Source organism: Dipteris shenzhenensis, chromosome 19, assembly GCF_047967505.1.
Source record: "Dipteris shenzhenensis isolate YYH24624 ecotype China chromosome 19, Dip_SZ_1.0, whole genome shotgun sequence".
NCBI lineage: Eukaryota > Viridiplantae > Streptophyta > Polypodiopsida > Gleicheniales > Dipteridaceae > Dipteris > Dipteris shenzhenensis.
Window position 1 is genome coordinate 21,725,481 of NC_141614.1, and position 25,660 is coordinate 21,751,140.

Consider the following 25,660-nt stretch of genomic DNA (forward strand, 5'->3'; position numbering starts at 1 on the left):
ATGACCATTCATGCCTCCCCTCCAAACGTGGATGAATGAGAAACAAATTCTTTTTAAAATTGGATATTCAGCTTTTTAAGCTTTCCTCATTGTGGACCGTCGCTAACGATATCCCCCCCGCGACATGCCAAAAATGACACTAACTTTGCCTTTCAAACAACTCTAACCTTGGCTTAGCCCTTGCCCCTTGGGCAAGGCCATTAACTAATCCCAGGATTGGCAAAAACCTATGATGAATTAAGAGAAGGAACTCTATTTTATGAGGAAAGAATTAATGTTTTGTAGCAATTTTGAACGGATAATGAAAATTTCGTTTGGTGAGGAGTGTTTTATGGGAGAGAAAGATCTGCAGGAACTTGGTTGCTGACTGTGGCTACTACCAGTGTCCAGGTGCCTTTGCCTTTTGCGAAGACGCGTGCCCATTGCACTTCTTGCATGTGCTCTCGCCTCTAGGGCGACCTGAGTCCTGACGTATACGTTCGGAGCTGATTGCCTTCATCAATGGGTGACTTGCGGGCATTGTCTTGCGTCTGGACCGTTGAAATAGACGCCGGTCGTGGTGAATGAGAGAGCTTCCTAAGCGGGTGCTTGTGGAGAGAGAGAGAGAGAGAGAGAGAGAGAGAGAGAGATTGTGCTTGTCTCGTGGTGAACAGGAGGAAGCTGCTGATTGAGCTCCCGAAGCGAGTGCTTGTGTGTGGATAGATAGATAGATAGATAGATAGAGAGGGAGAAAGAGTTTTTGTGAGTGTCTCGTGTTGAACGAGGGAGGAAGCTGCTGATTGAGCTCCCTGTGTGTGTGCGTGTGAGAGAGAGAGAGAGAGAGAGAGAGAGAGAGAGGGAGAGAGTCTCAGGAACCACCATGAGTACCGTCATTGGTGCAAGAGGAGCATTGGGTCCCCTTTGGAACACTGCTGCTGCCTGTCCTGCAAGCGCTTCTCTTCCCACTACTTCCTCCCCCGCGACCCCTTTGCTTCAACGTGCCTCCTGTGTCGGTATTGCTCACTTTGCAACCTCTAATCGATCCACCCAACTGTCCCGTTGGCCTTCATGTGCAGTGGATGCAGCTGGGGAACCTTCCAGAGATAGCTTAGAGCAAAACTTTGGAACCTCTGCAAGGGAAGGAAGGAAGCTGCGAGTCTCTGCGGCTAGTGTGGCTCAGCCCTTCTCTGGCTTACAAGAAGATGTCTTTGGGCCCATAATTGCACCGGGCACAGATCCAAATTCTATAAGGGAATGGGAGCTAGATTTTTGCTCTCGCCCCATTTTAGATGCTCGAGGCAAGAGACTTTGGGAGCTGGTAGTCTGTGACAGCAAACGCAGCTTGCAGTTTGCAAGGTTTTACCCCAACAACGTGATTAACAGCGTCACTCTCAAGGAAGCAATGGTTTCCATTATGCAGACGCTGGGGCTTCCTAAACCCGAAAAGATTCGCTTTTTCAGGTGATGCCGTCCGTTGTGATATCTTCTCCCTTGGTTTTTCCACTTTAATGTGTTTTTGTGTGGGGGGCGGGGGGAGAGAGAGAGAGAGAGAGAGAGAGAGAGAGAGAGAGAGAAATCATTGTCGCTTCCTTCTGCCAGGTCTCAAATGCTGACTATTGTCTCAAAAGCTTGTGCTGAACTTGATATCCAGCCTGTTCCCAGTCGCAGGGTAAGTTCATGATCCATCCTTCTTCAGGCAGTTTTTGTGTACTTGAATTAGATTTCCATTGTGAAAATTCATATAAACGGTAGTTGTGTTTTATTCAAGCGAGTGGAGGCTGATCATTTGCCATATCTGACAAGTCATGTGTGCGATACAATCTGGCTTCTGCAGTGTGTAGCTTTAATCCGATGGCTGGATGAACGGTATGACACTGTTTACCAGCAACATCCTGGCTTTAAAGCAAGTGCAGCACCTCTTTTACAGCTTGAGCAATCCTTTCCTCTTGAACTTCCTGACAATTTGAGAGGAGAGCAATGGGCATTCGTTCAACTTCCTCTTGCAGGTTTGCAACGCCTGCCGTGTAGCTTCTGATCGTTTTCACATGAAATCTGAATCAGTTTTGGTTCTTGTTATGCGCACACTTTTGTGAGAAGCTTTGTTCATGCTTTGGCACCTTACTGTGCTGCAGCTGAATAGTGTCAGAGTTCTTGATGCTAAAACTTCGACACATTATCTGCTCTAGCGTGTTAGCTCTTCCTAGCATGATTACGTGTATTCACTGCATGAACGGGCAGATTTAAGGATTTGGAAATGGGGAGAGTAATCATGCTTATCTTCTGCTCCAGCATGAGCTAGAGGAGAGATCCACATCTCCCTTGACATATGCCTGCCATAGCTCTATTACTTTGTATCATGTTTAATTAAGTATAAAACTTAGGATCACGGGGCACTTGCTATAACTGTTTGATAACCTGAAGACAGTTTGCTTAGTCTAGGTAAAGGTACTTTCCATTCCCGTAAGTCAATCTGTGTCTCTATACCCATGAAAAGCCTAAATCCATACCGTTCGCCATAGTATTTGAGAGTTCTTTGTCTTGGACTTTAACCAAAGAGACTACACACTGATGCGTACCAGGCATTTCTGGTAATTTACACATCCTAATTCCGGAAGTTATGGATAGCACTATCACATAGCATAATTTTGATCCTTTACCCATTAAGTACCATAGATCATCTATTAGATGAGTATGTGTCTCGTCCTTGTGGAACACTTCCACGTCGTTATACTTGGAATTCTATGAAATGGGCAATATTTGCATTGTATGAACTTACACAAGGAGCTTACCTTTTTACCCAAGGAGCTTTACTACTCTCAGGTGGAGTAGGGCAACCTGGTCCTAACTAGAGGTAAAACATAATTGCTCTTTCATGGCATTTTTGTCCTCGTCATGAGGCAAAATAACCTCTTATCCGCAATGTCCTCCTATATTTTAAGGACCTGTGGGGTAGAATTACCCTTTCTTTTAGAAGAACCCATTTAAAACCTACCAGGGTTTAAGCTAAAAAGTTTCCAAAAAAGGCTTTAGATTTTACTGTATAGCCATCATAGATTCGGGTAAACCTAAAAGGCTATTTGGAAGACTCAGAAGAATTTCTCTGTAAATCATCTTTTATACTGAGCATGAATCCATAATATTATGAAACGTTGTGAGGGATTCCAACTTCAAAATAGCCTCATGATGCTTGGCAATTTACTGATTAATGAATGGAAATTTGTCTACATGTCCATGGACTTTTCTTGTATCTTCTCAAAGTTCAACCGGGTGCAGTGAATTGACCTCTATCATCCAAGTTCATCCACCTTTTGTAAGCGTTGTTGCACTAGCTTTGGTAACTTGCAACTCAGGTGGAGTAGGCTTATGAAAGTCTTTAATTTCTTTAGAGGAGGTATAAGGAGTATCTTGATTTCTATTCTTCTGTTGTTCATTAAACTTTGGTGGTTTAACCAACTCTCTATAAGCACTACTGTTGGAGATTAGATGGCACCTCCCCATTTGTAAGCCCCCATTTGAGGACTGCATTGTGCGTAGGAAAGGTGGACCAGGGTAGGATGGGGCTGCCACATGGAGAGCACATTGGCTGTCGTGTGGGCAGCAAACTTACAAAGAAAATGCCATGGTGGGCATGGGGCAGACTGGCAAACACATTCTGGACAGCAATTTAGGTTTGAGAATGGCCCTAGGACAGGGCAAAGGAGCCTGGGCCACTGGCAGACTGCCATGCGGCCAGCCGGGACCATCAAGGCAGCCAAAAGGCTGCATGTGGGACTGAACCCGCAGAACAGCAGGTTGGCTCACAGACTGGGTGAGTTGGCCTGTCTGGGTCGGTCAGTTTCTGGGCCATTGGGCTCTATAAAAGGAGAGCCCTTTGGGCTCATTCATCATCCAGTTTATGAGCAGTTTGGAGCAGCAACTCAGCTAGGATTTGGCCTTCATCCAGGAGTACTAGGAGCAGCAAAGCAACAGGCTAAGTGCAGCATACAAAGCTCAAGGGTCTTCATACATAGGCTGTACTTGGGCAGCAAGAAAGACAGATGAAAGGGAAGATTGTGCCTCACCATTGGCTGTGGTTCAGAGCAACAAGGAAATCAAGGTTTCGGGGCAAACACTGCCTTGTATGTGGCTGTTTGGGAGGAGCAGCATGAGGGTGTGTTTGTAGGGCACGATGACGAGGTCCACATAACCTCATAAGGACCATGTAGAACATGTAGGCCAAGTGTTTTGGGAGCGCCACGCAGGTTGGAGAACAGCTTTTGTTTATGTATAGGGGGTTCACATCTAAAGGATGAGACACTGGACATTCATTTTGTTTTAGTGTCCATCTTGGACAGAAATATATTGTTGGTTTTATATCTTTCTCGTGCATTGTCCTCTTACTTGCTATACATATATCTAAGCACACTCTTTAAGTAAAAGAAGTTTTGGATTCCAAGTATACCATTATGTGAGGTCTTGGGCTACATAACTTAACTCTGGGGTTAGGCTTCCGTTGCATTGTTTTGCTCTACCATGGTATCAGAGCTAGTTCAAGAGTTGTGGAGCTTGTACGCAAGGACTTTGGGAAGGTCGACCTTGATTTGAAAGCTTGAGGGAATCATCTTCTATGTCTAAAGGATCATCTCCCATGTTTAGCCCTTGTGAGGAGGGTGATTCAAGTACAGGTAGGTGTACGACTTTCTATTCTCTCTCTTTTAGTTCATTGCCATGGCCGCAAGATATTTAATTCTGAATTTTGGGAAAACGGTCAGATTGGATGGGACGAATTACCCTCTATGGAAGATGAAGGTCCTGAATTATTTGGTGGTGAGACTTGTCATGACAAGAGAAATCACTAATCTGTGACTAGTAGACATTAGAACATTATTTTATATTATACACCCATGGTGTAACATGTATTTGTATTTATGATGGACATCGACCGATTTGTTATGGCGTTGGATCATCTCAGTAGATAGAACTAGTCAAGTTGGAGCCGTCTGCTTCAGACGGCATCAAATTTGGACATGTGACACTTATTCTATTAATAAAAATGTGCGCACGTTGGATGGACAAAAGCAGTAGAGCCTAATCCACCTTCACAGCCACCCTCATCCACGTTTAAGACAACAGAACAACACCATCAGAAGGCAAAAGGTATTCATTCAACATCTGTGTCTCTACACACCTCTATATACAAACTCATACTCTGGCCACATTTTCTCCGGAAGCCTAACAACCTCAAAAAGAAACCCAATGGACTACACAGCCCAGCACAAGCTCCTACTGACTGATTAGGAAACACATAGATGACCCATGAAACATAACACTCCAGAGAATGACAACTTTAGAATTGCATAACTGCCATGAACAACATGCTATATCAAAACCTGCCACAACTCTGTGAGAGAACCCACACTGAGAGAAACATAAGCAGCCAAGAATTTCACAAGTCCTTCCTATGATTCTGACTACAATCGGCTAGTCTTCTTCTTGTGAGATCCACGATCATGTATGGCGACAATCACAGAGCTCTTTTTTTGACCAAGAGTATGTCATCTTCACTTTGGATTTGCACCTTTGGACTGCATGAAACCCATTGTCTAAAACCATCTGCTGCCCATACTCCCATAGCATAAGTAATGCCCACCCTCTTCAGAAACTCGTCGTCCTTAGCAAGAATCTTCCTCCAAAAGCAATAGCCTCGTCATTCTTCGTATGATCATAGCTAGCGCCTTGCTTCTCTTTTCTCTCCGTATATGCCCTCTATCTTCCAAGGTGCTCCACGTGCAATCAATATTCACACCCCACCAAAGTCGTCCATCCACAAAAGCTTCCCCACCGAGCAACAATTGACCTCCCTAGCTCATGGTTCTCCTCTTCAATCAAGAGGCCCTTCGGCCTCCTCCAGGAGCCCTCCCAGTGCAGCAGCGACCTCAGATCCTGAGAGACTCTCCAGAGCAACAGTCTGCTATCCTTTGTAGAGATCCCCTTCCGTAGTTACGTGCGTCCTCGAGATCCTGCCTCACAACATCCCAGGCTCTCCAAGCCTCCAGCCACTCCTACCTCGTCATCGCGAAGGTCCTTCCACACTCTAGCTTTAGCGCTCGTGTGGTGACGACCCTTCTACTGCTGTCCAGCGTCCTCGAGATCCTGCCTCACAACATCCCAGGCTCTCCAAGCCTCCAGCCACTCCTACCTCGTCATCGCGAAGGTCCTTCCACACTCTAGCTTTAGCGCTCGTGTGGTGACGACCCTTCTACTGCTGTCCAAGAGCTTCCAGCTGCTCCAACTTCCTTTAGTCTACGTGATTACCTGCCTGCCACAGTCCGTCGCCTCTCCTTCACGTGATCATAGCAGCCTCCCTGTGGTGTGTCTATGCCTTCACACGTCGATAGCTACCTCGTAGCTTCTCCCCTACTTATAGACTCATGCCTCCTCTATCCAAGGCACTCCCTGACCTGTGTAGTAGCGGTGCCCAACTCCCAAAGCTCTTTCTACACCCTCGTGCTTCTGAGCTCCTCTCTTCCGCCTTCCTGTGGTCCTTCAGCTCGTATAGTGGCGACCCTTCTCTTGCCCAGGAGCCTCCTACCCCCCTTCCTGTAGCTCCTTTGCGAGCTCACCGAACCACCGAGCTCTCCCCCTGGTCCCAGAAGAGCCCCTCCATAAGCTCCTTTTTGCGCGATTATCCTCCAGGTGCCCACGATCTCCTTCCTGAATCTTCCTGCAAGCTGTCATCTCCATCTACGTCCAGCTCGTCAACTAGAAGCTTCCCTTCATCCTCACGTAGCCACATTTGCATGCATGCCTTTCTTGATTCCAGCCACATCATTCTTAATTAGCCACCTCATGCTGCCTTTTTACCACTCTCAAAGATTTTCCTGTAAATCCATACACCAAGCTTAAATGCTCATCTCCCAAATCTTAGATGTTGATGCACATCTCCAACTCTACACAACAAGCCAATAAGAGATGGAAACACCATCTTCATATTGATTTAGCTCAAGAATATGCGCCTTGGAATATTTACAGCTTGGTGACACCATTACTGTAGTTGGAGTCAGCGTGGGCTGAGGCATTAGCTCCATCGTACTGATCTCCCATATCGGTCTCACCACCAAAAATGGCTTTGGACCTTCGTCTTCAAAATGAATTAAGAGAGAGAGAGAGAGAGAGAGAGAGAGAGAGAGAGAGAGAGAGTCATACACCTGTTGAAGTGGAGTCATCCTCCAAAGGCACTAATTTGACGGACGTAGAAGATGATTCCCTCAAGCTTTGAATCACCCTCAAGCCCCACCCCATACTGATCTCCCATGTCAGTCTTGTGAAGAACTGGATTCCTGGAGAGTGCAAATGTGAGCAATGCATGCAGAATTTGGATGCCAATTAGCCCTCCAATGGGAAAAGAGCACCCTCGTGAGAGTACTTCTTTCTCTTTTTTGAACTATATGCAAGGTTTGAGAGAGATGCCGATGAATGCAAGGTGAATAGAGAATGCTACGTGGGATTCACAATGATCCCTTGAGATCAATCAAGTTCCATCTTCCCATTTACACCTAGCCTTATCTATGACCCATGCATCTACCATTCAATGCACCTTAATGCACCCTTTCCTTCCTATTGCCTCTAGGACGTAGACACATTGTGTGGAGATTTTTGAAAACCACATGTGTACATGAGTGATGTTCCGTATTGTGGTAAAGTCATGGGAGCACTCATTGACTCAGTGTGGGCGTCATGGATGTGTGGATATATGTGGCAATCAAGCTTTAGGCTTTGATGGAAAGCAGTGTGGTTGCAGCAGGCTAATCTAGAGCATGGCATCCAAAGTGTGATGGAGTTTTGTTGTGGGATGACATGTACTCTTCATGGTTGTCCTTTTTGTATGAGGACATGAGCATTTTTTTGTCGTGGCTGTCTTGAAAACCCATTGTGTCATTTGGTCAAAGTCCTGACTACGATCAAAGATACTTAACCTCGGTTAAGTAAGCCTAACCTTGCTTAGGGAGACTTGACTTTGGTCAAGATGGTTAACCATGGTTAGCCAAAGAAGATACCCCTGACCAAAATATCATTGGTATGTTTAGGAGCTCTGGAAATATCAAAGACCCGCACTCCTCTCCATAAAATCTGTAACTCCTCTATCAAAGGTGCCATGTACATGTCCATATTTTTTGCCTTGCACTTCCCTGGCACAAGTAGTGCAAGCATGAGGTGTCCCTTTTTTATTGTTAGCCATGGTGGGATATTGTAATTCACCATGACTCTGGGCCATTTCGACCAAGATGTCGAGTGTAATCCGAAAGGATTCACGCCGTCCATGGTGAGCCCAAGATGTAAGTTGTGTGGCTCTCTCCCAAAGTCCGGCCATTGATTGTCTATGTGCTTCCAAGCTGCACAATCTGCGGGAATCCTCAATGTGTCATCAGTGGACCGATGAGATGCATGCCATGTCATCAACTCCGCTATGGATTTGCATCGGAACATGTGCTGTATTCTTGCATGATGGGAAAGTGTCTCAAGACCTTTACCGGTATCTGCTCACCCTGCAAGTCATCTCTATATCATTGTTCCCTACACTTCGGACAACTAGCCAAATCTCCATGCTCACAACAAAAGATAATACAATCATTACAGCAAGCATGAATGGTATCATAATCCATACCCACCATTGTTAGCATCTTTTTCGCTTCATCTCTTGATGCGGGCATGGTATTTGGTGCAGGCAACATCTTTTGGAGCAACTTATCACAATTCAAACATACATAGGCTTCGAATAATGATGATTCGATACACTAATCCATACATGATGATTCTGACTCCGGTCAGTGAGTGTTGACTTCGGTCAACGAGACTTGGCTTACGTAAAGAGGGTTAACTTTGTTAACCAAACTCAATTTTGGTTAGAGAGACTTGGCCATAATTAAGGCGCTTTGACTGACGGTCAAGCTCCTTAATTACGACCAAGAGGGTTGACCTCGGTCGACTAAGAGTTATGTTTACATGTTTGCTTAGTGGGGATGCCCACAGTGACTAGGATTAGTCTACGGATCATTATTTGCATGCAAAGCGTTGACCATTAATGGGTGCCATGGTTTTGCGCTTTAGTTAATGGTTGAAGGTACTAAGAGAGATGAAGAATCAAGCAATATGGAGCTAGGCGAGCGCTTTGGAGATCTATGCATACGTGTAGCTCTCACTGCACCATCCTTCTCAAAAGGAAATCTATGCATCTTGCCAAGGATGCAACCCTCACATGCATGAGGAGGAGGTGACTCTAAAGGAGGCAATGCAGCAACCATAGCATGCTTTTGAAGTGTCATTAAGCTGCCATAGCTCATGTGCCCATACCTGGCACGCCATAACTCTGCATTTTGCATCGCAGCAGTGGGAGTGCTCACTGAAAGTGCAAGATCGGATCTTTTCTCATATATACCAAGCTGAAAAAGACCCTGATACAAAGTGCCAGACAACATCAAAGCATAGTCATTCTCTTTGTCTCTGACTGCACACTTAGCATCATTGAATACAACCTAAAATCCTCCTCTATTGAGAGAGGACACTGAAAGCAAATTCTTCTTTATACCTGGCACATAGAGAATATCTGAAATTCTGAAATTTGTGCCTTGAGTGGATGTGAGGATAATGTCCCCCACTCCACACACTGAATAAGAAGAATTATTTGCACAAGTCACCTTCTTTTTAGTAGGTGGAGGATGCAAGGATGCAAAAAGGCTCTTCTTAGAAGTGATGTGCTTAGAAGCACCAGTATCTAAATACCAAGTATTCAGTGTCTCATTGACATTGAGAGAGCATGCATCCTTTGAAGAATCATAACTGCAAGTCAAGAAAGCATAAGGATCATCCTCAATAGTGGCTGTAGTATCTGAATTATCCAGTGAAAAATCTGAAATGCAAGACAAAAAGGCATAGTGCTCTTCCATAAAGTTGGCTGTATTAGCCATGCGCTTCTTGCATTCACCATATAATGACCTGGCTTCTTGTAGTAGTGACAAATGCCCTTCTTTTTAGGCTTATCTGCATCACCCTTAGCCTTATAAGAGGGCTGTCGTGAATCAGCTTTATGTTGATGTGCGGGGTGATTGGCATGTTGCTTTTGCTGCCCTTTTCCTTTGGGCTTAAACTTAGAAAGCCTGGCATGCTCGCCAGCCGGTGTTGCCATATTCTTCGTGTCTGCTCTTCTTGCAACAAAAGTCCTACCAACTCGTGAAAAGAGAGAGGTGGTTGACAGATTGTAGGAGCGTAGGTCCGAAGTACGGAAGATGCAGCTCTTGGGCGATGTAAGGACAGAGTACGAAAAGCCGTTCAGTTGTACGGACTGTATGGTCATGCTAAAATGTGGCCTGGACCTTGAGCTTGCGGTTAAGGAGCAGGTCCGGGAGCAAAGAGCTAGGTGAGGCGTAGGAGCTTGGGAAGGAGGAGCAGGTCCAAGAGCTTGTCCTGCTCTGATACCAAATGTGAACAAAATGAGAGCAAGAGTGAGCAAGAGAGTGAGCTGAACGTAAGTCTTTTGAATAGTGGGCTGAAATGAAGTGAGTACAAAAGAGAAGTGAGGGGTTTTGTCCAAATGACAAAACCCTATCTTATCCACTAACCGTAGTAGCTAGGGATTAGACTGTGGTTAGGGGTAAAACCTCAAAGAGGAAAAAGTGCCCCTAACCCACTTATTACATTACATTGGCCACTGCCTAGAATATGATAATAATTCTAACATTACATCCATACTAATTTGTGTCTCATCTGAAAGAGGATTTGAGAACTTGGAAGTAGCGTATGATTAACAAGGAGAAGAATGAAGATAGGCGGTTTGCTTTGCAAGAGATTACAAGAGGGAGAATAGGAAATTTCAGGCCCTCTTGTTACAGGAAGGGCGGGTGCTGCTACTGGAGCTTCAAGCAGCTCTAGTCTTTTGGAGTCCCATGGCGAGGCAGATGAGGATGATCATGATGAGGATGAGGATGATGATGAGGAGGATGGTACTGACGCTGTGTGAAGATTTTTGAAAACCCCAAACTCGTCTTGTACATATGTACATTTGTGATGTTCAACTTGTGTGTGTGCTTGATGGCGTTCAATCAGATCTTGTGTAAGTAGCTTTCGAGTACAGCATGGTAGTATCCAGTGTGACGATGTTTTGTTGTGGGATGACATGTGCTCTTTGAGAATGTCCCGAGTCATATATGTTGAGGGCAATAGTTTTCCTTCCATTGAGGATGCCTTGTTTCCAGTGTGTCGGGATTGGCTTATATGTGGATAAGTCGGTAGGCAACTAGGTACTAAGCGCTTGTGATATGCATTAGTGTGCACAAAGTCTAAGTGTGGTGCATTAATTGCCTTGGTCTAGTTTGTGGGGAAGTTTTGGGAGTGGTAAAAAGGCAAAGGTGAGGTGGCTAATGAAGGATGACATGGTTGGAATTAAGAAAAGCATGCTTGCAATTGTGGCTACGTGAGGATGGAGAGGAGCTTCTGGACTGCGAGTTGGAGCTATGCGAAGGTGACGGCTGGAAGCGGGTCTGGAGGGCAAGGTGGCGAAGCTACGTGGTACGCTGCTGTTTTTGAGGAGGATTTGAGAAAGAGCACGCGAGCTGAGAAGTAGGGGGAGGGGTCGTTTGCTCCGTGGGCTAGGGCATCGCTAATACGGGTGTTTGGAGGACCTTGGATGATAGGAGGCCGTGAGTTGCTTGGAGAGGATGGGGAGCTCGTGGAGGGATTCTTGGCTGGCGGGGAGCGTTGCTACAAGGAAGTTGGAGAGCCTTGGAAGAATCGGTGTGTGTTCCGAGAGCAAGCCTGGAGAAGCTGCAGTGCTTGGAGTCACTGGGCAGAGGCAGAGACGGGCCACGGGGGCAGCGCAAGTAATATATGAGCGTAGGCTGTGGTTTTGAAGAGGGCTATGGAGTATTGAGGCTTGGTAACGGAGAAGCATGGCTGTGGCGTCGATAATGTGTGGGCAGGGAGCCTTGGAAGAGTTCTGTCGGGGGTCCTGCTCAAGCGTTCGGTGAATGTAGTTGCAAGGAGTTTGGGCTAGGTGTGTCCATTGAGCGGTTGGGGGTCCTTCAGGGGAGGAAGTACATGAGCTTTGCATGGAGGCATCAACTGTTCCTGTTGATGGGAGCTGTGGGTCTTGGTTGTGGCATCTTTAATGGCTGCGGGTCTCTACTATGCAGGTCCAAAATTCCTGAGACGAAGGAAATGTGTGCTCCGTGAGCATGGGAGTAGCCACTACGCTATGACCAGCATGTGAAGAATAGATAGGTGCCATCAATCCAAATGAGTCGTGAAATCTGATGCACTTGAGAACCCATGCACTACTACAAGGAGTACCTTTTGTAGAAGATCTCCAAGGGTCAAGATTATCAAAGGGCCAAAGCATTCTCAAAAGGCCATGAAATGCACGTAGGAGAAGAATATTACTTATTGACATGCTGATGAACGTGGCTAGCAAATCAGAGGTGATCATGATGGTGGTTTTCTTGGCCTGACACAAAGGGAGATTGAGGTTGCTTGTTTGCTGAGCTGCAATGTGAATTGAATGGAGTTGACGGGGCTATCTCTCTGTGAATATGCAATTATCAAGATGATGTTTTGTTGCTGATTTAGTGCTGGAACTGATTTGCTGATTTCAATTCTACATGGATGGAGATGTCTTGTCTTGAGCAGCATGTTTCCTGATGAGAAGACAGTTCTGAAGCTGCTGTGACTGAGGCACAATATGAAGCTATCACTGTGGGTTGTATGTTTTGTGACAATACATGGTTGTCTGGATGATTGCTGGTCAGTGAATAGAGGACTTCAAATGATAGTTGAACAGATCTGAAAATCATCTATCTTCTGTGCATCCTTAATTGTGGTTCTTTTGTATGTCGTTGAGCTTTAGATCAGTCAGTAGGAGAGCTTGTGTTGAGCTGTGTGATCCACTGGGTTTTTTTAGGTTGTTTGGATTGGGAGGAAATGTGGCCAGTGTATGAATTGAAATGTAAAGGGGTGTAGAGACAAGGATGTTGAATGAATGCCTTTTATCTTTTGATAGTGTTGTTCACTTGCTTTAAATGTGGATGAGGGTGGCTGCGAAGGCGGTGTGGGCTCTACTGCTTTTGTCCATCCACGTTTTGGTGCCTCCACGGAGGACTGCACTTCAGTTTACAAGTGTGAAGTTGTGCAGTCAGTTGTAGTGTTGAAGAGCTTAGAGAGGTGGCACATGACTTTCTAGAGTTTTGGGGACTGCCATATGAAAATGCAGTGAGGTTCTTGGAAAAGATGGAATTTACAGCACTTATGAAAAGTAGGGCAAGCCCTGAGATTTTGTTTCAGATCATGAATTATTGCTTGCAGGGAGATGCAAAAGCATGGCTACAGACTCAAGTGGCTACCTTCAGGACTGCTCATTCTCAGCAGCAAAATCCGGAGTATACAGCGGTAAGAGCAGCCTTTCTTGCACGGTTTGCACAATCTAGGAGCCCTAATGAAGTTTGAAAAGAGCTATGTAAAGTGAGACAGGAGGAGGAGCAGGAGGTTGACCAGTACCCAATTCAGTGTGGGAGATTATGGAGTCTCTGGTGTGAAGCTCTTGTGCCGGAGGTGCCTTCTTAGATGATTAAGAGAGACCGCTTCATTTCAGGCCTGAAGCCTTCACTCCGGTTGAAGGTGGTGCTGAGGAATATTGATAGCTTCGAGGATGCAGTCAGAGTGGCCAGGGAGGAGTGGAAAGTCAAGAGACAGAGGCAGCTTGGCATGCAAGAAGAGCCTAAGAATCTGATTAGAAGTCCAGAAGCAATAAAGGCTTATGCAGAGAGAGAGCCGGTGTCTGTTCTTGTGTTTGTTTGTGTGCAAGATGATTACCTGAAAAAGGATTTGGGCGAAGTTGTGGAGCTGATGAAAACACTCAGCCTAAATTGGATGGAGACTGTAGGAAGAGACAGAGGTCAGAATAACATGAGAGAAGCTATGGATGGAGGAAAAGGAAGTTCAGCTGGTGCAGGGAGAGGACGAGGTTACATGAGCAATGTCCACTGTTGGAATTGTGGGGAGTGGGGACATATCAGCCCTCACTGTGATAAGCTAGAAAGGGTAGGGGGAGATGCCTATCTTGTGCACCGGAGAACAAATGATAGATTAAGTGACTACAGTATGGAGGTGAAAGATCTGAATCAGCCCTCTACCAGTGGTGTGAAATGGAAGGATAAGGGGAAAGGAAAGGCAATTAGCCTAATCAGAATGGAGACCATACCAGAGATTATGTTTGTACCCATGCAGTGTAATATGCGCTGTAGGCTGGAATTGGAAAAAGAACCTGAGGAGACAATCACAGACAAAGAGACAGAGAGTGAGATAGAGGAAGAGAGCATCTCATCAGAGGAAGAGAGTCAGTTGTCTTCACTGCTAAAGGAACCGGATGCATATAGTGTTGATGATGTAGGGGAGCTGGAAATCATTGCACTTATTATGAATGAAGGCTTGTCAGTTGCTATGGAGGAGGGTATTGCTAAACCAGATTTGTGTGAGGGGACAGTGAAGAGCCCAAGTGAAGGGGTTGCTGCCATAGCTAGCAAAAAGATTGAGAGCCCATTAAAGGCAGCTAAGGATAAGTCTGTGTGTGTAGTAGTATATGGTGGTCATGCTCCAGTTCCATGTGATGATGTGCATATGCTGGCTGGTTATGTTGCAGCAGATATGCAACCACTTGAAGACAAGACTTGGAAGGAGTACATGGCTAAATGCAATCAGTTCGTGGTTGACACTGTGATTGTGCATACTGAAGGGGCTGAGATTTCAGATTCAACAAGTGAGGAAGAGAGATGAAACTAGTAGTGAAGATGAGAGCTCAATCATGTCAGACAGTGATGAGGCTGATGTGGCTATTACTAATAAAGTAAAAGACCTACAGTTAAAACTCTTAGTTTGGGAGGGACCAGCAAGAGTTGATTGTGTGCATGCGGACTTTGATGTGTATGATGAGGTTAAGATTCAGTGTTTACAGGATGATGGTGATTCAGATGATGAGCTGGATTGCATTCTTGATGATGCACTGGATGATATGTTAGCATTGATCTCTTCGAAAAAGAATGTAAACACCAATATGCACATTGAGCAGGATGGTAGTGATAGTGTGGCTGATGACGAGGTAGAGGCTTTACTTGCTGACACCCTCATGGATTTTGCATGCGTGGTTGGTAATGACAAGAAAAAATGTACTTCTCATGATTGTTCAGAGAATGAAGATGTCAGTGAAGACCTAATGCATAGCAAAGAGTGTGCTGATATGTTTGAGCATTCTTCAGGTAGGAAGGATATTTGTTTGCTCCTGGGTGATCTTGATAATTCATGTGATGGGTTAAGTTTTGCAGCTTATAAGGTTCAGGCAATAGGGTCTGTTGAGAAGTCCCTAATCACAAACTATGGGCTGGTTGTGCTGAAGAGATATACGTGTGAGGTAGTGACCTCAAAAGATGTGGCTCATGTGAAGATGAGCAAGACTCATGGTACAAGTGTGATAGCTAATAGTCAGTGGACTTGTGTGATGTCTTGGCAGGATAAGCTATGGGATCCTGGAGGCTTAGTGAGGATGTGGGTATATGGAAGGAGCTGGTGGCTACATCGATCTGGTGTGTTGCTGATTCCTTTTGATCCAAGGGGATGGTGGATTATGCATATCTGGCAGTGGAGGGTTCAAAGTTATCCTTTTAATTCGGGAAAAGGAAAGCAGAGGCATAGAGTACAAGCTTGCTTTGTTTTGATCCAGGTGGTTTGCTGGTTTTTTCCTTTTAGCTGCTAGACATGAATGTCACAGCAGAAGCGTGGGGTTGCTAAAGGTGTGTGCAGATTTTTGAAAACCCCAAACTCGTCTTGTACATATGTACATGTGTGATGTTCAACTTGTGTGTGTGTTTGATGGCGTTCAATCAAATCTTGTGTAAGCAGCTTTCGAGTACAGCATGGTAGTATCCAATGTGATAGTGTTTTGTTGTGGGATGACATGTGCTCTTTTAGAATGTCCCGAGTCATATATGTATGAGGGAAATAGTTTTCCTTTCGTTGAGGATGCCTTGTTTCCAATGTGTCGGGATTGGCTTATATGTGGATAAGTTGGTAGGCAACTAGGTACTAAGCGCTTGTGATATGCATTAGTGTGCACAAAATCTAAGTGTGGTGCATTAATTGCCTTGGTCTAGTTTGTGGGGAAGTTTTGGGAGTGGCAAAAAGGCAAAGGTGAGGTGGCTAATGAAGGATGACATTGTTGTAATTAAGAAAAGCATGCATGCAATTGTGGCTATGTGAGGATGGAGAGGAGCTTCTGGACTGCGAGCTGGAGCTACGTGAAGGTGACGGCTGGAAGCGGGTCTGGAGGGCAAGGTGGCAAAGCTACGTGGTACGCTGCTGTTTTTGAGGAGGATTTGAGAAAGAGCACGCGAGCTCAGAAGTAGGGGGGGGTCGTTTGTTCTGTGGGCTAGGGCATCACTAATATGGGTGTTTGGAGGACCTTGGATGAGAGGAGGCCGTGAGCTGCTTGGAGAGGATGGGGAGCTTGTGGAGGGATTCTTGGCTGGCGGGGAGCGTCGCTACAAGGAAGCTGGAGAGCCTTGGAAGAATCGGTGTGTGTTCCGAGAGCAAGCCTGGAGAAGCTGCAGTGCGCAGATCACATGAAGGCTAGAGGTCTGTGAGTGCTCTGTGAGCAAGGGAGAGGCTGCGGTGCTGGGAATCATTGCGCGGAGGCAGAGACGGGCCACGGGGGCAGCGTAGGTAATATGGTTTTGAAGGCTGTGGTTTTGAAGCGTAGGCTGTGGTTTTGAAGCGGGCTATGGAGTACTGAGGCTTGGCGACAGAGAAGCATGGCTGTGGCGTCGATAATGTTTGGGCAGGGAGCGTTGGAAGAGTTCTGTCGGGGGTCTTGCTCAAAGGTTCGGTTAATGTAGTTGCAAGGAGTTTCGGCTAGGCGTGTCCATTGAACGGTTGGGGGTCCTTCAGGGGAGGAAGTACGTGAGCTTTGCATGGAGGCATCAACTGTTGCTGTCGATGGGAGCTGTGGGTCTTGGCTGTGGCATCTTTAATGGCTGCGGGTCTCTACTATGCAGGTCCAAAGTTCCTGAGACCAAGGAAATGTGTGCTCCGTGCGGATGGGAGTAGCCACTACGCTATGACCAGCATGTGAAGAATATATAGGTGCCATCAATCCAAATGAGTCGTGAGATCTGATGCGCTTGAAAACCCATGCACTACTACAAGGAGTACCTTTTGTAGAAGATCTCCAAGGGTCGAGATTATCAAAGGGCCAAAGCATTCTCAAAAGGCCATGAAATGCACGTGGGGGAAGAATATTACTTATTGACATGCTGATGAACGTGGCTAGCAAATCAGAGGTGTTCATGATGTTGGTTTTCTGGGCCTGACACAAAGGGAGATTGAGGTTGCTTGTTTGCTGAGCTGCAATGTGAATTGCATGAAGTTGACGGGGCTATCTCTGTATGAATATGCAATTATCAAGATGATGTTTTGTTGCTGATTTAGTGCTGGAACTGATTTGCTGATTTCAATTCTACATGGATGGAGATGTCTTGTCTTGAGCAGCATGTTTCCTGATGAGAAGACAGTTCTGAAGCTGCTGTGACTGACTGTTCTGAGCAGGCACAATATGAAGCTATCACTGTGGGTTGTATGTTTTGTGACAATACATGGTTGTCTGGATGATTGCTGGTCAGTGAATAGAGGACTTCAAATGATAGTTGAACAGATCTGAAAATCATCCATCTTCTGTGCATCATAAATTGTGGTTCTTTTGTATGTTCCTGAGCTTCAGATCAGTCAGTAGGAGAGCTTGTGTTGAGCTGTGTAATCCACTGGGTTTTTTTAGGTTGTTTGGCTTGGGAGGAAATGTGGCCTAGAGACAAGGATGTTGAATGTATGCCTTTTACCTTCTGATAGTGTTGTTCACTTGCTTTAAATGTGGATGAGGGTGGCTGTGAAGGCGGTTTGGGCTCTACTGCTTTTGTCCATCCAATGGTTAGGAGGATGAGGATGAGGATGGGGATGCAGCTTGAGGCTTGAGCCTCATTAATTGTGATGCATTTTGACTTCCGGTCTGTGGCAGGCTGGCAGCCTTTCTTATATGATATATCTTAGCCTTTTGTTTGATGTTTTGATTTAGTACCTATCCTAAGTTCCTACTAGTCCTTGTCTGTATGTATAATATGTTAGTGTGCCTCTGTCCAGACTCACAGTGTACCAATTGCTGAATAGTAGCTCAAGGGGTGGAGCAGATTCGTTTGCATTCACAAGTCATGGAGCAAACAAGATAAACCTAGAAATTGACAGACTGGTCATGGATATGTCTATCAAAAAACTAAAGAGAGGGATCATTAGTAGGAAGGAAAGATCTCATTGACAAGCTCAACTTGAGATGGATTAGCTTGAAGAAGGTAGGGTAAATGCCATCTGCTAAGGCACAGGGTTCACTGGATGAAATCCTCTGGTCAAAGGCTTCTCTAGGGAAATCCCTGATTGTGGGAAGATGCTAGGGAAAAGAAGAGATAACGTTGTGGAAAGTAAGGTTGTGGAAAGTGGTGTGCAAAGAGAGAGAAGGTTGTGAACAGTGCATAGTGAGAATGAGCATACTTGCCCTAAAATAATTTTATTTTAAAAAATGTATTTAAAACAAATAAAAACCCTAAGAGTCTCTCTCTCTCTCTCTCTCTCTCCTATACTAGAAGAAATAATTTAAAAAATAGTCCTATGGCTTCAAATATCATCTAAAGATTATTTTCTTACTTTTCCATTGTGTTAAAATTTATGATATGATGAGTTTGATGCATGCCAACTGTATATATCTGTCTTCTCAGTTAGTTTTCATGCTTCTGCACCCAGTAGTTAGTACTTGCAAAACTAGCAAGAGAATGATGTAAGCCTGATGCTGGTTACAACTTCCCAAAGGAAAGTTTGGAGGATAGTAGCAAACATCACAGCTTGGCACATCTAAATAGCACATGGCAGCCTTGTGATGGTAAGTATGCAATTCGACCTATTGCCTCCCTTGTCAATATATGATTGCACATCATTTATACCTTGCGCTAGATATGGGAGCAACATACCAAGGGCTCAAGAACGACCATTTAGCGTCATCAACTCTTCTTGGAGCTTGGCCTATAGCCATTTTACATTTCACTGAGAATCCATTGTATAGTGGCCTACACCGAATTATCTTATGTGGGTGCAAAAGCCCCAACAGCTAATAATTCCTTTAGAAAAACAAAAAATCTAAATTTGTACGATTGGATATATTCTAGTCTTACAAAGGCATATCTTTCTATCACCTTAGCAGACATGCAAATTCTTTGGATTTTCATCCAAGTGGCGATCATCTGTTCAACTACATCGAATTACCTTACGCAGGTGCAGAGGCCTCCACTGCTAAAATTTCCTTTAGAGCAATAAAAAATTTAATTTGTACGATTGATATACTCTAGTCTTACAAAGGTATATATAATTTACCTTATATCGAAATATCTTATGCGGTGTAGAAGCCCCAATTTTTTCAATAATGTTTATTTCTCCCAGCCTCTCGAAGGACTATCATATCTTCTATCTCGAGCTGGTCGCTGCAGTGAGGAGTTTGCCAACCCATTCTCTAGCATCGCAAGGTCTAGGATCAGGGAGGCTTCATGCATGGGGTAGCGGACACACATTGGTTGGGCGAAATGGGAGTGGACCGACCACATCTCTTGGAGCATGGTGTGGCCTTCCAAAGTAGGTCCTTAGAGAGGGTGGTCAAGGTGCCTTTCTTCTCGTACACAACATGCATTGGTTATCACTTTCAATTGTAACAGCCTAACATCCTTCGAGAGGACGGCATTGCATTGGGCAACAAGTGCCTGGGCAGGTCATCCCTAGATTTCGGTCATGCTTGTGGAGTAGCCACAAGGTGCGCCAATAGGGATTATGACCTCGAGACAATCACATATTGTCTATGGATAGACCTGCCCATAGCACATAGGATTTGGCAGGGGGCCCTCCGAATCATGGTGGCCAGGAAGATGGTTGGTTGGCCAACAGAGGGTGGTCACGCCTTCTCCATTACACAATTACACCAGCTTACATGATCCATGGAATAAGGATATTCCAGATCGAGGCATAGGATGAGACTACCCCTTCCTGGAAGTGTATGTTTCTTCCTCAGGAAGGTGGTGTCCAACATCACTGCTTGGAACATTTGGGTCACCCGATGCAGCCTCATGATTGGAGGCTTGCAACCACCCTTGTTGCCATTTCATAGAACATTATCTACACCATGTGCGTCATATGTGAGTGCACAAAGTCAGAATTTTGGACGACCACTAGCAAGTGGGCGTGTTTTTGCCAGGCTAGGCTTGCAAGTGTCTTCTATGCATTCACAGAGTGAGGCATTTGCTGATTTATGGTCCTCCACCCCGGTTGTTGGCCCCCGTTTCAAAGATTCCTAGCTTGTATGGTTGGTTTGTTTCAAAGCATTATACGAAAATTATTTTCTCTTTGGAAAAAGGAGACCATTTGCTTTGTAGCATGCTTCTTAGGGTCCCATCTCATTGCATAAGGTAAATTATATACCTTTGTAAGACTGGAATATATCCAACCATATAATTTCACATTTTTGCTCTAAAATCCAAAATTCTACAATGTAAGAATTTTGACCTATTGGGGCTTCTGCACCCGCGTAGGATAATTCGATGTAGTTGAACAGATGATCACCACTTGGACGAAAATCAAAAGAATTTGCATGTCTACTAAGGTTATAGAAAAATATACATTTGTAAGATTAGAATATATCCAATCGTACAAATTCAATTTTTTGTTGATGTAAAGGAATTTTTAGCTGTTGGGGCTTGTGCACCCACGTAAGATAATTCGATGTAGTTGAATAGTTGATCACCACTTGGACAAACATCCAAAGAATTTGCATGTCTACTAAGGTGATAGAAAAATATACCTGTGTAAGACTAGAATATATCCAATCATACAAATTCAGATTTTTGTTGTTCTAAAGTCCAATTTCTACAAAAGGCATACACCCGCATAAGGTATTTCGATATAGTTGAAGAGCTGATCACCACTTGGACAAAATTTCACAGAATTTGCATGTTCACTAAGATGATAGAAAAATTGCCTTTATAAGACTAAAATATGTCCAATCGTGCAAATTTAGATTTTTGTTGTTCTAAAGTCCAAAATTCTACAATGAACACATTGTCGTGCTTCTTGCTTGATGGTCATCTAGTACCTTCGAAGGAATTAGGAAAACACACACACACACGCGCGCGCACACACATTTTTTTAGTGAAAATTTTGTTGCTTTATATTACAAAATCACTATCCCAAAACGAGATGTGAAAAATATTACATCACGAGAAGATCTCAGCATAAGAGAGAATTCCAAAAGTAGCATTTGGAAAGCGAGCTCGAAAAACTCTGCCCAAGGAGACTTTAAAAAAATTACGAGTATGAGAGCAATGCCAAAGGAGATAAGGCATAGACTCCCGTGGAGCGAAACATATGCGACAAACAGCCAGAGCAATATTCCTGCGTGCTAGAAGCTGCCCAAATGGAAGAACTCCCAACAAAACTCTCCACAAAAAGACTTGTTGGAATTTTAGAATTCCAAATCTATCTCAATCTCTTCCGCCACCACTTGGTAGGGCGATTCATTCGCCAAAGTTGATTCGCCTTGTGAGAAACCCATGGTGGAGGCAAAAGTACTTTATATAAAGAAGACCTGTAGTCGGAGTGGAATTTTAGAATTCCAAATCTATCTCAATCTCTTCCGCCACCACTTGGCAGGGCGATTCATTCGCCAAAGTTGATTTGCTTTGTGAGAAACCCATGGTGGAGGCAAAAGCACTTTATATAAAGAAAAGACAGTAATATGTGAGAGCCTCTAAGGGCGACAAGATGACCCTGGAGAAGAAAGTGTCCAATCCTGAAGACGGTCCTGAAGCTAATATCATGGCTACAGCTTTGGAAACATTGATTCCCTAGTCTTATAGTGACGAGGAGCTAAAAGAGGAGACCCATAAATTAGACTCATATTGACACATCTGTTCATTAGCTGAGTGTTGATTTCTTTAGACTCTTTTGTGCTTTGCTTATGAGCTCTCACACTACCTTCCGTACGGAATTGTATGGAATAGTACGGTAATGGGTTTCTTTTGGTTTCCTTTTATTGTTGGCCGGATGTGTCCCTCTCTCTTTAAATATATACTTCTATAAAACGTACCTGATTCAGGCTGATTTGGTGCTTGTTTGCGCACACTTGTTACCTCGTTCTATCCACACCTGCTCAAGCCTCTCTCCCACCTGCATCCACTCTGCCCTTGGCCTCCCTTCCCAGCCCATCTTAAAGCTAGTTGTAGCCCCTTTTTGTGGCTGTTGCAGTCCATGATATCCCTTCTCACTTTTGTGCCCTTCTTTAACTTTCTTGATATGCCTGCTTACTGCCCATTGCCCCTTAGTTTCTCCTTCTCATTTTCCAGGTTGTAGTTTCTCATACAAAATCCCATAGACTACAGAATGTGGACTAGAGAGTCATTACTCTAGTATTGTTCGATGATTTGGATCTAGTAATTTGTTTCAACTTTCAGCTTTCAGTTTGCAAGTTTAATGTTTGTGTGCATTGTGTAGTTCCATGTATGATGTATGTACATCAATAGTCTACAATGGTAGAATCTACTGCATTGTTAATCATGATTGATCATTGCATTCTATGGACTATAGTCACTAGTATATCGTCCCTTGCCCTCGTCCACTATATCATATGGTGGGCTTATCTGAAAGGTCCCCCCCCCCCTCTTCTGCTGACTTTTTCAATGGGTTTCTTTTGGTTTCATTTTTTAATGTGCCGGATGTATCAACTCTCTTTAGATATATACATGTATAAGACATACCTAATCTAGTCTCCACTCTAAATCAGGCTGATTTGGTGCTTGCTTGTGCACACTTGTTACCCCATTCGATCCACTCCTGCCCAAGCCTTTCTCCCATCTCCATCCACTCTACCCTTTTTCTCCCTTCCCAGCCCATCTTATTCTCAGTCTCGCAAAATGGTTCTACAGCGATGGTGTGGACAGCATTGAGGCCTTGATCTCTGGCTAAAGCGGTTTCTCAAGTTTTTGGGCATTGTCTAGCAATCCAAGGTCCCTCTTTCGGGTTGCAATTCCTTGGAGAGTGTTTTTCAGCATTGTATTTTCAGTTCTCCAAGTTCAAGCAAATTCTCCTACACATTGTAGGTCTCTCTTCCGGGTTTGCTATTCCTTGCTCCCTTGAAGAGTGTTTTTCCAGCATTGTATTTTCAGCCCTCCAAGTTAAAGTAATTCTCCTACACATTGTAGGAGGGGGCCCTCAGTGGGTGTAGGGACTCAATCAGTCGTAGGCTCCTTGATCTCTCTACTCTTCCCTCTCTTCCCCTACTCCCCTCTTCATGGTGTATATTGAAGATTATCGCTAAAGGTTTAAAGGTCTTGCTGCAATTAACATGATCATTAATCACATGTTACAAATGTTGAGAGTCTTATTGGCTCTCTGCGAATGGTGGCCTTCGCATACTTCTATTTCGCACCCATATAGAGGTCTCCTTGATGGCCGATTGCATGGTGACTATCTGTACTTCCTTTGCCGGGCTGACTGTAGTGGCTGGCTAAGGGGAGGGGTGACAGTACCGTAAGGGTACGGTGGAGGTCGGACTAGACCTCTCGACGTCGGCACTAATGCTGATGCCAAAGCCAAAGCTGGTGCCGATGAGGATATTGATGTCAAGAATGATGTTGATGCTGAAGCTAGTGCTGATGCTGAGGCTGTTGCAGGTGCAAGCTTCTGCATAGACGTACGGTCCGTCTGTAGACCATTGCAATTGTGGCGGTTGTTGATGTCATCAATTTCTCCTTTTGGTGGTGGTTGAGCTGCTGGTCTTTTGGCTCCTCTTCCTTCTTTTCTCCATTCTCTCCTTTTGCCATGCCGCTTTTACTGTTTTTTGCGGATTTCTTTATTTTTCCCTTGAGCTACGATGGGGGGGGGGAGGGGCTCATTGGCCTTCATTTCTGCAGCGGCTACAGCATGGGGGAGTTCTGGGACTGAAATGTCTAAAGCGGGCCATTTCTTGGGGCGAAATGGCCGGAGGGGAGGCTGGGAATAGAGACACAGAACGGCCAGTAGGGGAATGGTGATATTGGAATGGCGATGACTGAATGGTGACAAACAGAGTGAGAGAAGGCTGATAAGAGGGAAGATGTGAGAAAGGGTGTGGAGAGGGTAGGGGCTCAATGAGGGCTAAGATGTCAATGGCGACGACTGAATGGCGTGTGCGCGTGCTAGGGAGAGAGAGAGAGCTGGAGTGCTGGAGAGCAGATGCCAAACTATTTCAGTACTATGTTAATTTTCCAAGAACTTTTTTGTGCAATTTAGGATTTGGCCTCACGTGCTGGCAAGCCAGGCTGCTCTAAAAGGTTGAAAAGCCTCTTTGGCACTAATCCTTTAATCATGCTGTTCATCTTCTTGAATGATCATAATTATTGTCAATGCAAAAAACTGACTCATTTTCCACCTTGATTGTTGCCATCATAGTCATAACAGGTCGTAATGATTTGGCCAGTTCTGATATAATCCTGGATATTGCAGGTGTCTTTGAGGAGATTGCAGCTGTTAAAAAAGGCTCCACATTTGGGGCTCTATTTTCCCTGGACACATTGGGTCTAGATTTGCCATCCAATGCGGTCATTCCAGGAGTTGCTGTGGCTTCAGCTCGAGCGACTCCCCTTGCAGGTGAACCTACCGTGAATGTCTTACTCCATTTGCTTCTTTCAGAAAATGTTAAACAACAGTGTGGCCTGTAATTGTTATACCACACCCTTTGTCATTCTCTGGTTTGCGGCTTTCATGTGATACATGCCAAAAGATTTTGTTATGTTTTGTCTTCTAAAAGTCTAAGTATACTTTTGGACAAATATATTATACATGTCAACAGATTTTGTTGCGTTTTCTGTGTTCTAAAAGTTGAACTAAACTGTGGAGCAGCTTGGACAAATGCTTTGGAATTGGCATCACTTGAGGTGGACAGGCAGAAGGCGTGCATAGTTCTCTCAACCGGGGTTACTGATCGTTGGCTTTATGCATACTACCGAAAAACTCGTGAGGCAGACCAAGAAGCTGAGGCCTGGGAGGCCACTAAGAGAGCCTGTGGGGGTCTCCATTTCCTTGCAGTTCAGCAATCTTTAGACTCGGATGTTTGTACTGGATTTTGGCTTCTATTTGATGGGCCTCAGTCTCGTGTGTGACTTGTCCATGTATTGAGTCCCATGTACTCGTAATATACATGTGACATGTCTAAGCAGCATCTGACCCTCTTTGTCTTTTCTACAAGGTGCAGGGTTCCTTCTCTCTTTACTCTCTTGGGAAGGATATGCCACCAGTTTTGCTTTACGGTATGTTCTTTACTTGCATTTCTATCCAAACATGTGGTGATGCCATGCGTGAATCCTCCCGAGCGTTCTCCTAGATAGGTGCAATATGTAGATAATGTCTAGCCAAATGGCTTCTAGGGTGGCGGCATGCCAACTCTACTGACCACCTAGTCTACAGTGGACAACCCTAATATGCTAGGTAGTGTTGTTGGCTATGGTCACCCAAATGTCATCTTTAAGGGGGTGAGAGGCGCCTTGCAAAGTATTGGGGTTTC

At 44.7% G+C, this 25,660-nt stretch overlaps 1 protein-coding gene across 2 annotated transcripts; it reads left to right on the forward strand.

The window, feature by feature from the left end:
• The first annotated feature begins 306 nt into the window (after positions 1 to 306).
• LOC147890230 (protein TAB2 homolog, chloroplastic-like) lies at positions 307 to 25,404 on the forward strand. Of its 2 annotated transcripts, XM_087390909.1 has the most exons (6): positions 307 to 694; positions 838 to 1,440; positions 1,579 to 1,648; positions 1,814 to 1,985; positions 24,604 to 24,747; positions 25,000 to 25,404. In XM_087390909.1, exons 2-6 carry the CDS (start codon positions 860 to 862, stop codon positions 25,257 to 25,259), a joined length of 1,227 nt encoding a protein of 408 aa, XP_087247035.1. In that variant the 5' UTR covers positions 307 to 694; positions 838 to 859; the 3' UTR covers positions 25,260 to 25,404. The 2 variants fall into 2 exon arrangements, with proteins under 2 accessions (XP_087247035.1, XP_087247034.1); XM_087390908.1 differs by having other exon boundaries at positions 307 to 1,440.
• Positions 25,405 to 25,660: the final 256 nt, after the last annotated feature.

Coding starts and splice junctions, on each gene's coding strand:
- LOC147890230 (XM_087390908.1), top strand. CDS start 860: ATGAGTACCGTCATTGGTGCAAGAGGAGCATTGGGTCCCCTTTGGAAC. Junction 1,441..1,578: donor GAAAAGATTCGCTTTTTCAG/GTGATGCCGTCC, acceptor TCCTTCTGCCAG/GTCTCAAATGCTGACTATTG. Junction 1,649..1,813: donor AGCCTGTTCCCAGTCGCAGG/GTAAGTTCATGA, acceptor TGGCTTCTGCAG/TGTGTAGCTTTAATCCGATG.